General features: G+C 44.3%; 1 protein-coding gene across 2 annotated transcripts in view; it reads left to right on the top strand.

Moving 5' to 3' along the window:
- The window catches only part of eeig1b (estrogen-induced osteoclastogenesis regulator 1b), a 48,941-nt gene extending 47,650 nt beyond the window's left edge, over positions 1-1,291 (top strand). The window contains exons 10-12 of one of the 2 annotated variants that reach the window (XM_062031427.1): positions 121-239; positions 806-875; positions 960-1,291. In XM_062031427.1, the coding sequence (XP_061887411.1) occupies positions 121-239; positions 806-875; positions 960-1,074 (304 nt within the window). In that variant the 3' untranslated portion in view covers positions 1,075-1,291. Of the gene's footprint in view, positions 1-117; positions 240-805; positions 876-959 lie in introns of both variants that reach the window. The other variant, XM_062031426.1, reaches the window with a different exon arrangement.
- Positions 1,292-14,274: the final 12,983 nt, after the last annotated feature.

Raw genomic sequence — 14,274 nt, 5'->3', positions numbered from 1 at the left:
ATGTGAATATGATGTAATGGATAGGAATGTCTGATGCTGGATGTCAATAAAAATAAAATGAAAAATAAAATGAAATAGGCATACCATACAAATCTTCTGTGTTGTTGTGTTGAACAGTAGGAAGAAGAACATGATGGAGAGGCAGCACAGCTGTGTGGACGATACCCGCATTGATGCTGATGACATTGTGGAAAAGATTGTCCAAAGTCAAAATTTTTCAGACAGCAGCAACAATGAAGGTTTGTGCACAGTTTATTGTTTTGGCTTTGAGATTCTGACATAGACATCACTAAATTTGCATGTTTTCCCTTGTGTGGGTGTGTCCAGATACTTGGGTTTCCTCCCACTGTACAAACACATGCATGTAAGGTTAATTTGGAATTTCAGTGTGAATCTGAGTTTGAATGTTTTTTTCATTTGGTTATTTGAATCTCTTGCCCAAAGTCTACTTGGTTAGCCTCCACCTCACTTGTGACCCCGAAGAAGATAGCTGCTAGAAAATTAAAAAATAAAATTAATTATGCTTTCACAAAAATACTAAAAATAGTCAAATTAAAATAGTACAAGTTATTTTTTTAGCAATTTAGTTGCAAGTGTCTCATGAGGCATTTTTTTCCTAAAGTTAATATGCTACTGACCGATTTTTATGTATTTTTACAACCAATGAAATATAGCATTTTTGCAAGGAAACTTGCAGAACAATAAATAATAGTTTTATAAGGGTCTCGGTCCCGAAAATAGTTGATTTAAAAAATTAAAAAAACAGACCCTACTTTTGATGTGCATTTTGCAACTTTTCTTCCAGACAGCAACTTGCAGTTGTTTGTCAGCAAAGATGGGACCACAACCCTCTGTGGGACACAGCTTGCTAACAGGTAGACTGTTTATCTGTCTATTTGTTTACGGTATCTCTGTGTTATTTTATGTAAATATAAATCTGTGCATATGTGTCTTTGCAGTGTGACACCTGGCGTGTGTGAAGCTGTGATCTTAGAGACTCACTCAACCACTCAACTATCCTGTCAGTCACCTGATCAACATTCCAAAGTTTCTTTTATATCTGATCGTATGTGACTATGCACCTTCAAGTATGTTCACATCTAAAGTCAGTACACACCACTTTATTTAAGACTACTATTAGCTAGCTGTTTTTCACATTAAATTAATGAGAATGGGGTTCAAGAGCTGATTTATATTTGTTTTCATATAGTTTACATACAAACCCCAAAACCAGTGAAGTTGGCACGTTGTGTAAATCGTAAATAAAAACTGAACACAGTGATTTGCAAATCATTTTCAACCTATATTCAATTGAATAGACTGCAAAGACAAGATATTTAATGTTCGAACTGGAAAACTAAATTTTTTGCAAATATTAGCTCATTTGGAATTTCATGCCTGCAACATGTCTCAAAAAAGCTGGCACAAGTGGCAAAAAATACTGAGAAAGTTGAGGAATGCTCATCAAACACTTATTTGGAAAATCCCACAGGTGAACAGGCTAATTGGGAACAGGTGGGTGCCATGATTGGGTATAAAAGCAGCTTCCATGAAATGCTCAGTCATTCGCAAACAAGGATAGGGCGAGGGTCACCACTTTGTGAACAAATGCGTGAGCAAATTGTCGAACAGTTTGAAAACAACATTTCTCAATGAGCTATTGCAAGGAATTGAGGGATTTCACCATCAAAGGTCTGTAATATCATCAAAAGGTTCAGAGAATCTGGAGGAATCACTGCACGTAAGCGGCAAGGCCGCGTGACCTTCGATCCCTCGGGCGGTACTGCATCAAAAAGCGACATCAGTGTGTAAAGGATATCACCACAAGGGCTCAGGTACACTTCAGAAAACCACTGTCAGTAACTACAGTTCGTCGTTACATCTGTAAGTGCAAGTTAAAACTCTACTATGCAAAGCGAAAGCCATTTATCAACAACACCCAGAAACCCCGCTGGCTTCGCTGGGCCCGAGCTCATCTAAGATGGACTGATGCAAAGTGAAAAAGTGTTCTGTGGTCTGACGAGTCCACATTTCAAATTGTTTTTGGAAACTGTGGACATCGTGTCCTCCGGAACAAAGAGGAAAATAATCATCTATTATAGGCGTAAAGTTGAAAAGCCAGCATCTGTGATGGTATGGGGGTGTATTAGTGCCCAAGGCATGGGTAACTTACACATGTGTTAAGGCACCATTAATGCTGAAAGGTACATGCAGGTTTTGGAGCAACATATGTTAACATCCAAGCAAAGTTATCATGGACGCCCCTGCTTATTTCAGCAAGACAATGCCAAGCCACGTGTTACAATAGCGTGGCTTCATAGTTAAAGATTGCGGGTACTAGACTGGCCTGCCTGTAGTCCAGACCTGTCGCCCATTGAAAATGTGTGGCGCATTATGAAGCCTAAAATACGACAACTGAGAACCCGGACTGTTGAACAACTTAAACTGTACATCATCATCATCATCATCATCATCATTTCTTTTTATTCCTTTCATGAAAATGCATATATACAAGCCATATACAGTTGACACTTTCATTGTTTTTTGTTTCTTATACTGTTAGGAGTTGGTGATGTGGATCCCAAGGATGCAGAGACGAATTTGGGGTTTACAATTGTTCTTCCTTTTTATTAGGCGGAAGCACAAGGTAGCAAAAACAAAAGGCGATGGTGGAAAACACACAACACACCATGTAAAAAACTACTGAGAGAAAACAAACACACAAAACTAAAAGCGCTAGACAAGGCTAGGAAAAATATACTTCATGAGAGAAGTAATAAGACTAGGTACAAAAAATAAAACGCTAGACAAGGCTAGGATTAATACGGGCCAACCTGAGGTGAAAGGTACACGAACTAGAGAGTCCTCTTGGCACGACCAACCGTATGGAAGCAATGGCAAAGTTCCGGCGCTCACCGGTTGTCAGCAGCCTGGTTAAATAGGCTGTTTTTAATTACAGTCAGGTGTGTGCTGCTGCCTTGCGTCAGCTGCACTCCATACTGTGAACGAGAGAGAGAGTGAACATGGAGTGCAGACAACAGAAATAGGCAAGGACATTTACAGATTACCACAGTACCCCCCCCTCAACGGACGCCTCCTGGCGGCCTACCTGGCTTGTCTGGGAATCGAACGTAAAAGTCCTTGATCAAGTCCTTGTCAATTATAAGCGATCTAGAAATCCATGACCGTTCCTCTGGGCCGTACCCCTCCCAGTCCACCAGGTATTGGAAACCCCTTCCCCTTCTTCTCACATCCAAGATGGTGTTTACAGTAAATGCTGGGTGACCATCAACCAGCCTGGGTGGAGGAGGCGGTACCTCCGGAGGACTGAGCGGGCTGGATGAGACAGGCTTGATGCGGGACACGTGAAAAACAGGATGGCACTTGAGAGATCTAGGGAGATGGAGCTTGACTGCAACACGATTGATGATCTTGGCAATGGGGAATGGTCCAATGAACCTGGGAGACAGTTTCCTAGATTCGGTGGCCAATGGTAGGTCCCGAGACGATAACCAGACCTTCTGTCCCAACAGGTAGTGTGGGGCTGGTGTGCGATGGCGGTTGGCTAAGAGTTGATTCCTGGCCGATGTTCTTCTTAACGCCGCCCTGGTGTTGCGCCAAGCCTGGTGAGCCCGATGTAGGTGTGCAGTAACAGATGGGACGTCGGCACTGGGTTGGGTAGAAGGAAAAACTGGTGGTTGGAACCCATAGGCGACGTGAAATGGAGACAGGCCGGTGGCGGAGCTAATGAGGGAATTGTGAGCGTATTCGATCCATGGGAGATTCTCAGACCAGGTCGAAGGTTGCTGATGACAAGTGCACCGGATGGCTGCCTCCAGGTCTTGGTTGGTCCGCTCGGTCTGTCCATTGCTCTGAGGGTGGTAGCCGGAGGACAGGCTAGGGGAGGCCCCCAGAGATTTGCAGAATGCCCTCCAGACGGCCGAGGAAAACTGTGGTCCTCTGTCGGATACCACATCAGTGGGGATGCCGTGCAGCCGGAAAACGTGGAGCACTAATAATTGGGCAGTTTCAAGAGCTGACGGCAGCTTGGGGAGGGCCACGAAGTGGGCCATCTTCGAGAACCGGTCCACAATGGTTAAGACAGTGTCATTACCCTCGGAGGGGGGTAGTCCTGTGACAAAGTCCACAGCTATGTGTGACCACGGGCGGGAGGGGATGGGTAATGGGTGTAACAGTCCTGCTGGAGCCTGGTGGGATGCCTTGTTCCGGGCGCAGATCCGACATGCTGCCACAAACGCCTTCGTATCTGCCAGAATGGATGGCCACCAAAAACGCTGGGAGAGGACAAAACTGGTGCGACGAATACCTGGATGGCAAGCGATCTTCGACCCATGTGCCCAATCCAGAACGCTGGAGCGGAGCCGAGGAACCACAAACAACCGGCCTGGTGGGCAGCCCCGAGGAGATGTGTCCGACTTCAGGGCCTCCAAGACTTGCCGCTCGATGTCCCACTGGAGTCCCCCAATGACGTGGGTATGGGGAACAATTGGTTCATGTGAAGAATTCTCAAAGGATGAAGAGTAGACACGGGACAGGGCATCGGGCTTCCCATTCTGAGAACCAGGTCGGAAAGTGATGATAAAGTTAAAACGGGTCAGAAATAGTTGCCACCTGGCCTGGCGGGGGTTCAGTCTCTGTGCGGTCCTTAAGTAGGACAGGTTCTTGTGGTCTGTGTAGATGATGAATGGTTGCTCCGCCCCTTCCAGCCAATGTCTCCACTCCTGAAGGGCCAAAATGACCGCCAGAAGCTCCCTGTTGCCAATGTCATAATTTCTCTCAGCAGGGGATAGGCGACGAGAGAAGAAAGCACAGGGGTGCAACTTCTGGTCGGTGGTAGATTTCTGGGAGAGTACGGCCCCTACACCTGAATCAGAAGCGTCCACCTCAACAAAAAATTGGAGAGAACGGTCAGGGTAACACAGAACAGGGGCAGAAGTAAACAACCTTTTCAGCCTCAAGAACGCGGAATTGGCTTCGGGTCCCCATTCAAACGGAACCTTAGTAGAGGTTAGCCTCGTAAGTGGCTCAGCGACGCGACTAAAATTACGAATAAATCGCCTATAAAAATTAGAGAAGCCCAAGAATCTCTGAAGGTGCTTCTTGGAAACCGGAGTGGGCCAATCTACTACTGCTTTTACCTTAGCGGGATCCGGTCTGAGTCTACCCTCCTCAATGATAAAACCTAAGAATGGAATGGAGGATGAGTGAAACTCGCATTTTTCCGCCTTGACGAACAGTTTGTTCTCGAGCAATCGTTGAAGGACTAACCGAACCTGCTGCACATGTTCGTCAAATGTTGATGAATAAATTAATATATCGTCCAAGTAAACAAAGAGAAAACGACCTGTCATGTCCCGAAAAATGTCATTAATGAAACCCTGAAAAACGCCAGGTGCATTAGTAAGTCCAAAAGGCATGACAAGATACTCAAAATGTCCGAGAGGAGTGTTGAATGCGGTCTTCCATTCATCCCCCTCTCGGATGCGAACAAGATGGTAAGCGTTACGTAGATCGAGTTTAGTAAAAAACCTCGCTGATTGTAATGGAGTAAAAGCTGAATCAAGGAGTGGTAGAGGATACTTATTCTTGATAGTAATCTGATTAAGAGTGCGGTAGTCTATACAAGGCCGTAGGGACTTGTCCTTCTTTTCGACAAAAAAAAATCCAGCGGCTACAGGTGCGGTCGAAGGGCGAATGAGGCCGGCAGCTATAGATGTGTTTATGTATTCTTCTAGTGCTTTGAGTTCGGTGTTAGACACCTTGTACATACGGGTCGATGGTAACGCCGCCCCGGCTAGCAAATCAATGCCACAATCGTAGGGTCGGTGGGGGGGAAGTGAGAGTGCTCTATCCTTGCTAAACACCGCCCTTAAGTCATGGTAGTGCTTGGGCACGTTTGTCAAGTCTATGTTCTCTATAACAGCGGTAGGTGGCGGTGTATGAGATCCTGCTGCGGAACGAAGACAATGTGTGTGGCAGGTTACACTCCAATTAATAATGGCCGAACGAGGCCAGTCTATGTGCGGGTTATGCTTATGTAACCAGGTTAACCCTAGAATGACGGGCGCGGACCGTGATGGCACAACAAGAAAAATTATTTTCTCACAATGATTTCCAGACAAGCGCAGGTTGAGTGGGAGTGTCTGGTGGGTTATGCTGGCTAATAGGCGCCCATCAAGAGAATACACCCTCTTGGGCACAAATAGTTTGACAACAGGAATCTTATGGAGTCTCATGAACTCAAAATCCAAAAAGTTATCATCTGCTCCTGAGTCAATGAGAGCGCAAATGTCTATTTGTTGGTTAGACCAAGAAAGAGTACCTTTTAGCTGCATTCTGCCTGCGGCCAACGAAGGAGAACGGCGACCTCTGGTGGACGTGTCCTCTGGCGAGTGAGGGCGCACTCGTGGCCGTGCGGCGGGGCGCGGCAGTTCCTTGCAGCGGGAGATGAGATGATCAGCGGCCCCACAGTATAGGCAGAGTTGGAGGCGAACGCGACGTTCCCTCTCGGCGGCGGTGAGTCGGCGGCCTCCCAGTTGCATCGGCTCATCTATCTGCCATGAAGGGGGGTTGTCTTCGAGTTGCTCCGTCTTGCAGATGGCAGGTCTAGCTGGCGCAGATTGGCTGCAAGGTGGGGCTTGTCTTCCTCGTCGATCCCTCCTCTCCTCCAATAGGCGGAAGTCGATTTGCACCGCCAGCTCGATGAGATCATCCAGATTCGTCGGGAGTGACAGCGGGATCATCATGTGACGAATCTCGTCCGCGAGACCCAGGAAGAAAGCGTCCAATAGTGCTGAGGGACCCCAGTCACAATCGGCCGCCATGGTGCGGAACTCGATCGCGTAATCCGCGACCCGTCGTGAACCCTGTTGCAGCCGGAAAAGGGATCTCGCTGCCTCTCTACCTGGGAGTCGTCGTTGGAAGATTTGCTTCAAGGATTTGGAAAAGTTCGCGTATGTGGAGCTGGAGGTGGTCTGACGGTTCCATTCTGCAGTCGCCCAGGTGCCAGCACGGCCAGACAGGTGAGAGATCACAAACGCTACCTTAGCCCGCTCAGAGGTGAAAGCGGAAGCGTTTAGCTCAAAATGAAGTTCACACTGCGTCAGGAATTGTCTTACGTCTTCCTTTTCCCCGGAAAAACGTTCGGGTCGGGAAAGCCGTATGTTGCTAGTACTAGCGGGTTGTGTAGGCTGGGTGGATGCCTGGGCAGGCACGGTGGTCGAGGTGGGTACGACGGTGGCTAACAGCATGTTGATTCGCTCCAACATGGCGTCTTGACGCTCCGACATCCCCTGTAGACCTCGGCTCAGGTGGTCAAGCTGGTCCCCCTGCTGGTTGATCCTTTGAGCCTGGCCTTGCAATGCTCTTTTCCAGGAGTCTGTCTCTGCGGGTTCCATAGTTTGGCCGGAACTTTCTGTTAGGAGTTGGTGATGTGGATCCCAAGGATGCAGAGACGAATTTGGGGTTTACAATTGTTCTTCCTTTTTATTAGGCGGAAGCACAAGGTAGCAAAAACAAAAGGCGATGGTGGAAAACACACAACACACCATGTAAAAAACTACTGAGAGAAAACAAACACACAAAACTAAAAGCGCTAGACAAGGCTAGGAAAAATATACTTCATGAGAGAAGTAATAAGACTAGGTACAAAAAATAAAACGCTAGACAAGGCTAGGATTAATACGGGCCAACCTGAGGTGAAAGGTACACGAACTAGAGAGTCCTCTTGGCACGACCAACCGTATGGAAGCAATGGCAAAGTTCCGGCGCTCACCGGTTGTCAGCAGCCTGGTTAAATAGGCTGTTTTTAATTACAGTCAGGTGTGTGCTGCTGCCTTGCGTCAGCTGCACTCCATACTGTGAACGAGAGAGAGAGTGAACATGGAGTGCAGACAACAGAAATAGGCAAGGACATTTACAGATTACCACATATACATTTACATGATCAGAAAGGAGCAGATGGAAGAATACTATACTTATATTTATCTGCCCCCTTTTTAACACAAATTATTTTAGATGACTTTATCACTGTTCCCTCCACCAACACTCGAACATCAAGCAAGAATGGGAAAGAATTCTACCTGAAAAGCTTCAAAAATTGGTCTCCTCAGTTCCCAAATGTTAACTGAGCGTTGTTAAAAGGAAAGGCCATGTAACACAGTGGTTAAAATGCCCCTGTGCCAACTTTTTTGCAATGTGTTGCTGCCATTAAATTCTAAGTTAATGATTATTTGCACAAAAAAAAAAATGTTTCTCAGTTCGAACATTAAATATCTTGTCTTTGCAGTTTATCCATCCATCCATTTTCTACCGCTTGTCCCGTTCGGGGCCGCGGGGGAGCTGGAGCCTATCTCAGCTGCATTCAGGCGGAAGGCGGGGTACACCCTGGACAAGTCGCCACCTCATCGCAGGGCCAACACAGATAGACAGATAACATTCACAGTCACATTCACACACTAGGGCCAATTTAGTGTTGCTAATTAACCTATCCCCAGGTGCATGTCATTGGAGGTGGGAGGAAGCTGGAGTACCCGGAGGGAACCCACGCAGGTCTTTGTAGTCTATTCAATTGAATATAAGTTGAAAAGGATTTGCAAATCATTGTATTCTGTTTTTATTTACGAATTACACAATTTGCCAACTTGACTGGTTTTGGGTTTTGTACTACAGGTATCTGAGTATGCAAAAAATGTGTTTATTTAGACTAAGAGATATTTAAACTCACTATCTTTTGAACATTTTGAGCCACTGGTTTAACCCTTTTTTATAGAAATCACTTAATTTAAAAATAAAACAGTTTTTTTTACTTAATGCAGCTTCTCTTCAAGAGGATTTAGAGTAGGTGTGTCCAAAGTGAGGCCTTTTGATAAAAACGCAATTACAGGGTGTCTTTTCTTTTACTATGTTCTGTGTTTCTTTAGTGGTTCTTGCACATCACTATACCTCCCAAGCATAAAGTAAGCTCTTCTGGTGGCAGTGTGCCAAAAAAAATAGAAGCCATCACTATGGAAGTGAAAATGAACATTAAAAGCTCAGAGAGAGGAAAGACACCCAACAATACACACTGTTGTGACCATCATCATGTTATATCAGAGTGAGCCTTGTACTGATTTAGTGGAAGGCTGAAAGTTTGTTTGAGATGTAGCCAGCGCTGCCTGCAGGAGCAAAAGTCACCGCCTCTGTCCATGGTGCTGAGGACAGAGTACCATCAGACGGGGGCGTGGCAGTGCTGACGGCAAGACACAGCTGGCAGGTGATTAGATTTCACAGGTGGTACGTGTTAATCTAATCATCTGTTGTCTTTAACAGTAAGCGGCCGGGAGCAGGAGGGGAGAGAGGATACGGACGTGACTGAAAAGTCACGTTCTACTAGGAGAGAAAACTTTTGTTGACAACATTATCATTAATAACCTTGTTATAAATCCACCGCTTGGCTCCGGTGCCGTGTCTTGACAGTGGGACCGCTAGGAAGCGACTTCCACAGAGACCTTGAATAGTAAGGGGTTTAAGAGTGAGAGGATGGTCCGTGCGGTTTCTGAACATGTCCACACAAACATGGAGACTTTCAGAAACCCCTCTCGGGTGTTAAAATTATCTCCATTCACACGAGTGCCATTTCAAATATAGTAGATTTTACATTTACAATAAATTGTACATAATCTTTCAAATCCACACCACTAGGGAGTGCACGATAATTATCGAGCCAACAGAATTATTATTATGATGTAAATAATTCGATAACTTTAAAAAAAAGCACCGGAGTAAACAAACATTGCTTCTGTTGGTTGTGCAGGACTTTGTTGATCCTTTCAGAAGAAGACACTTTACAAGAAAGAAAAAAAAACACTGGCTTTGATATATTGAACCTCACCAGCTACCCCAAATCGCCGCCAGCATTCATGTCTCAAACGCCAATTAAGACGTTTCCACTGACTAAGACGCTGCCTAAAGTCAGCCGCATCCCAGGAGCGCATATAATACAATCGAATCTACATTTTAAAAAATAATACTTATATTGTAAATATCCATCAGTTATCGGTATCAGCCTTGAGAAACAGGAAGTTATGGCTGTCGACAAGAAAACATATATAAAAGAACCACACTTACACGGATCCAAGGAAACATCTCAACATCTTTTAGTTGCCCTGACGTGTTGTTATGTGCATGTTCGCGCGTCTGCCGCTGCACGAAATGAAACCAACACCATCCATCCATCCATTTTCTACCGCTTATTCCCTTAGGGTTTTGCGGGTGGCTCTGGAGCCTATCTCAGCTACAATCGGGCGGAAGGCGGGGTACACCCTGGACAAGTCGCCACATCATTGCAGGGCCAACACAGATAGACAGACAACATTCACACTCCCATTCACACACTAGGGCCAATTTAATGTTGCCAACTAGAAAGTAAATGATTCCTGTTCTGTTATTAAGTAAGGGTTGAAAACGGGAGATAATGTTGAAACTTTCTTACAGTGGTGTGCCGTCTAACATAACCAGGAATCATGATCATAATTAAAAATAAAATTATTTTTTTATTTACTTTCCCTAAATATCTAAAAGTATTCATATTCTCTTCATGTCATATTATGCTCCTTACAGTGCTGTTGTTTTAGTTTGTATCCAATCAGAATTCATCTAGCTTATGTTGTCATGCTGTACGAAATCTGTCAGAGGACTTCAGAATCAACAATGCAGGCGTCCGTAAACTGTAAGTGAACGGGGACATACAGGTGATAGACAGTTGCGATAGCCAATCAGATCACGAGTTGTTGTCAGTAAGGCCTTCTCGATCAGTGTTTTTCAACCTTTTTTGAGCCAAGGCACATTTTTTGCGTTGAAAAAATCCGGAGGCACACCACCAGCAGAAATCATTAAAAAACGAAACTCAGTTGACTGTAAAAAGTCGTTGTCGCAATTGTTGGATATGAATTCAAACCATAACCAACCATGCCTTAATATAGCTCTTGTCTCAAAGTAGGTGTACTGTCACCACCTGTCACATCACGCCGTGACTTATTTGGAGTTTTTTGCTGTTTTCCTGTGTGTGGTGTTTAATAATTGTCTTGCGCTCCTATTTTGGTGGCTTTTTCTCTATTTTTGGTATTTTCCTGTAGCAGTTTCATGTTTTCCTTTTGAGCGATATTTCCCGCATCTACTTTGTTTTTATCCTTCTTCGTGGGGACATTGTCGATTGTCATGTCATGTTCGGATGTACATTGTGGACGCCGTCTTTGCTCCACAGTAAGTCTTTGCTGTCGTCCAGCATTCTGTTTTTGTTTACTTTGTAGCCAGTTCAGTTTTAGTTTCGTTCTGCATAGCTTTCCCTAAGCTTCAATGCCTTTTCTTAGGGGCACTCACCTTTTGTTTATTTTTGGTTTAAGTATTAGATACCCTTTTACCTGCACGCTGCCTCCCGCTGTTTCTGACATCTACAAAGCAATTAGCTACCTGCTGCCACCTACTGATATGGAAGGGTATTACTCTACCGAGCTCTAGCCACACCGACACTCAACAACAACACATCATTTACAGACTGTAATTACTGGTTTGGAAAAAATATTTTTTACCCAAAATAGGTGACATTTGATAACCTCCCACGGCACACCAGACTGTATCTCACCGTGGTTGAAAAACACTGTTCTAGATGGCCTAAGACAGATATATATTGTGATGTTCTTAGCCAGGTAACATAAGAACTCCATTACCCAGCATGCCACAGTAGTAAAGAGCATGCGCAGTAGCCACGTTTAGCCATGCCGACAGCGGGATGTTTTTGATGAGCACACTGTGCAGTAAACTTTAAGAACTCAGCCAACAAGCCGCGTCTGCATCTTTTATGATTAGACAAGACAACACATATATTTGCAAGGCCATTTTCAAGAAGGATATTTAAAGACAAACGACATCTTGTGAATGGGTTCCACAGATTGCAAGTTCTGATATTTTATTTATTTTTTCACGTTTAATATGTTTTTTGCAATTTTAATTTTGACAGTACCACATTAGATATGTTTTAATTGCTGATGCTGGTTTATTGATTTTTAAATGCAACAGAAAGTAACCCATTTTGTACACTGTTGGTGGTGATTCAATGCAAAGTAGTGCATAAATGTGTTTCTGTATAGTATTTATCCAGCAATGGTGATGTGGTGACATAAATGATGGTATTTTGAGAGGTAATCATTGAAGTCGGACATCACTGAAGGCCTAGGTGGGGAACGCACGGCCCGCCACTGCCCTAACACCTTATCAGCTTGTGCTGGACAGGTTGTGAGCTTGAATTTTTAGCTCGGTACCTAGCACACTCGTTTCTCATCCAGGAGGACACAGGGTCGGAACTGAAGCAGGAGCTGGAACAGGCAAGTTACACCTACATCATGTCCAGGGAATGACATGAATGTTTGATTTAATCATCAAAACCTACGGCTCCTCCACATGAAATTAGTCATTAACGTCATTACTCGTGTCCCGTTGTTAAATATGCTTTAAATCCATGAGAAAATGTTGCACACGTGTTATGATGCGAGCCATAAAGTTTAGTTTTAGCTGTCAATGCACAAACACAGACGGAAGAGTTTTCCAAAAGCCCAGTTTTTAAGAAGTGAAAATAAGACAATTATGTTTGCATAAAAGAAAATGCACAGATGACACAAACACACTTGGTACACTCAGGGGCGCCGCTAGGGATTTTGGGCCCCATGAAAATAATCTTTACAGGGCCCCCTGTATTATAATTTCATCATCATTAGGGGCCTCTCTGGGCCCCCCTCCATCATGGGCCCCTAGAATCCGTCTCCTTTACCCCCCCCCTCCCCCTCCCCTTTTCGGCGCCCCTGGGTACACTCTTCTTCTAATGCCAAGTGACTAGACAGGAGACAACCTAACGAGTGCTCTCTCTATTGGCCTATCTCTTATAAGTGTAATTGTCTCTCAAGGGAGCCAACATAAATGTATGCATACATAAGTAGGATAATAAAAGATTATCTACAATACCACAGAAACATTAAGGAAACATTTTGGAGTTACTGTCATGTGATTATCCCAGGATGACTTCCCAAAAATGTCAGGTAAAATACAAACTCCAAAACCAGTGAAATAGGCACGTTGTGTAAACCGTAAATAAAAACAGAATACAATGATTTGCCATTCCTTTTCAACATATATTCAATTGAATAGCCTGCAAAGACAAGATACTTCACGTCCGAGCTAAAATTTTTGCAAATATTAGCTCATTTGGAATTTGATGCCAGCAACATGTTTCAAAAAAGCTGGCACAAGTGGCAAAAAAGACTGAGAAAGTTGAGGAATGCTCATCAAACACTTATCTGGGACATCCCACAGGTGAACAGGCTAATTGGGAACAGGTGGGTGCCATGGTTGGGTCTAAAAGCAGCTTCCATGGAATGCTCAGTCATTCACAAACAATGATGGGCAAGGGTCACCACTTTGTGAACAAATGTGTGAGCAAATTGTCGAACAGTTTTGTTGTAGTGTTTATATCCATGAAAGCAGACTCCAGAGACTAGTAAACTTCACACAGCTTCCTTTACTCGTGCTTGTTAATACACACTGTTAAACCCCACAACACACTCAACGGCGCCCCCTCTGGATGCTATGTGATATTGTACTTAACATCTGTACATCGATCCCCCTTTTAGATTGTAAACCTCTTTTCTTAATTTTAAAGATTGAACTGTTTCAAAATAAAATAATTCCAAAATGATAGTTACTTCTATCTTAATCACCAGGTATTAATAACTGAGCATGTTCAACTCAGATGGACTGATGCAAAGTGGAAAAGTTTTCTTTGTTCTGACGAGTCCACATTTCCGGACCAAAGAGGAAAAGAACCATCAGGATTGATATAGGCGCAAAGTTCATAAACCAGCATCTGTGAAGGTATGGGGGTGTATTAGTGCCCAAGGCATGGGTAACTTACATATCTGTGAAGGCACCATTAATGCTGAAAGGTACATACAGGCTTTGGAGCAACATATGTTGCCATCCAAGCAACGTTATCATGGACGCCCCTGCTTATTTCAGCAATACAATGCCAAGCCATGTGTTACAACAGCGTGGCTTCATAGTAAAAGAGTGTGGGTACTAGACTGACCTGCCTGTAGTCCAGACCTGTCTCCCATTAAAAATGTGTGGCGCAATATAAAGCTTAAAATACCACAACGGAGACCCCGGACTGTTGAACATCTTAAAGCTGTACATCAAACAAGAATGGGAAAGAATTCCACCTGAAAA

Source organism: Entelurus aequoreus, linkage group LG21 (genome assembly GCF_033978785.1).
Source record: "Entelurus aequoreus isolate RoL-2023_Sb linkage group LG21, RoL_Eaeq_v1.1, whole genome shotgun sequence".
NCBI lineage: Eukaryota > Metazoa > Chordata > Actinopteri > Syngnathiformes > Syngnathidae > Entelurus > Entelurus aequoreus.
The sequence above is the reverse complement of the archived record's forward strand: the minus strand, read 5'-3'. Positions and strand labels throughout refer to the sequence as shown.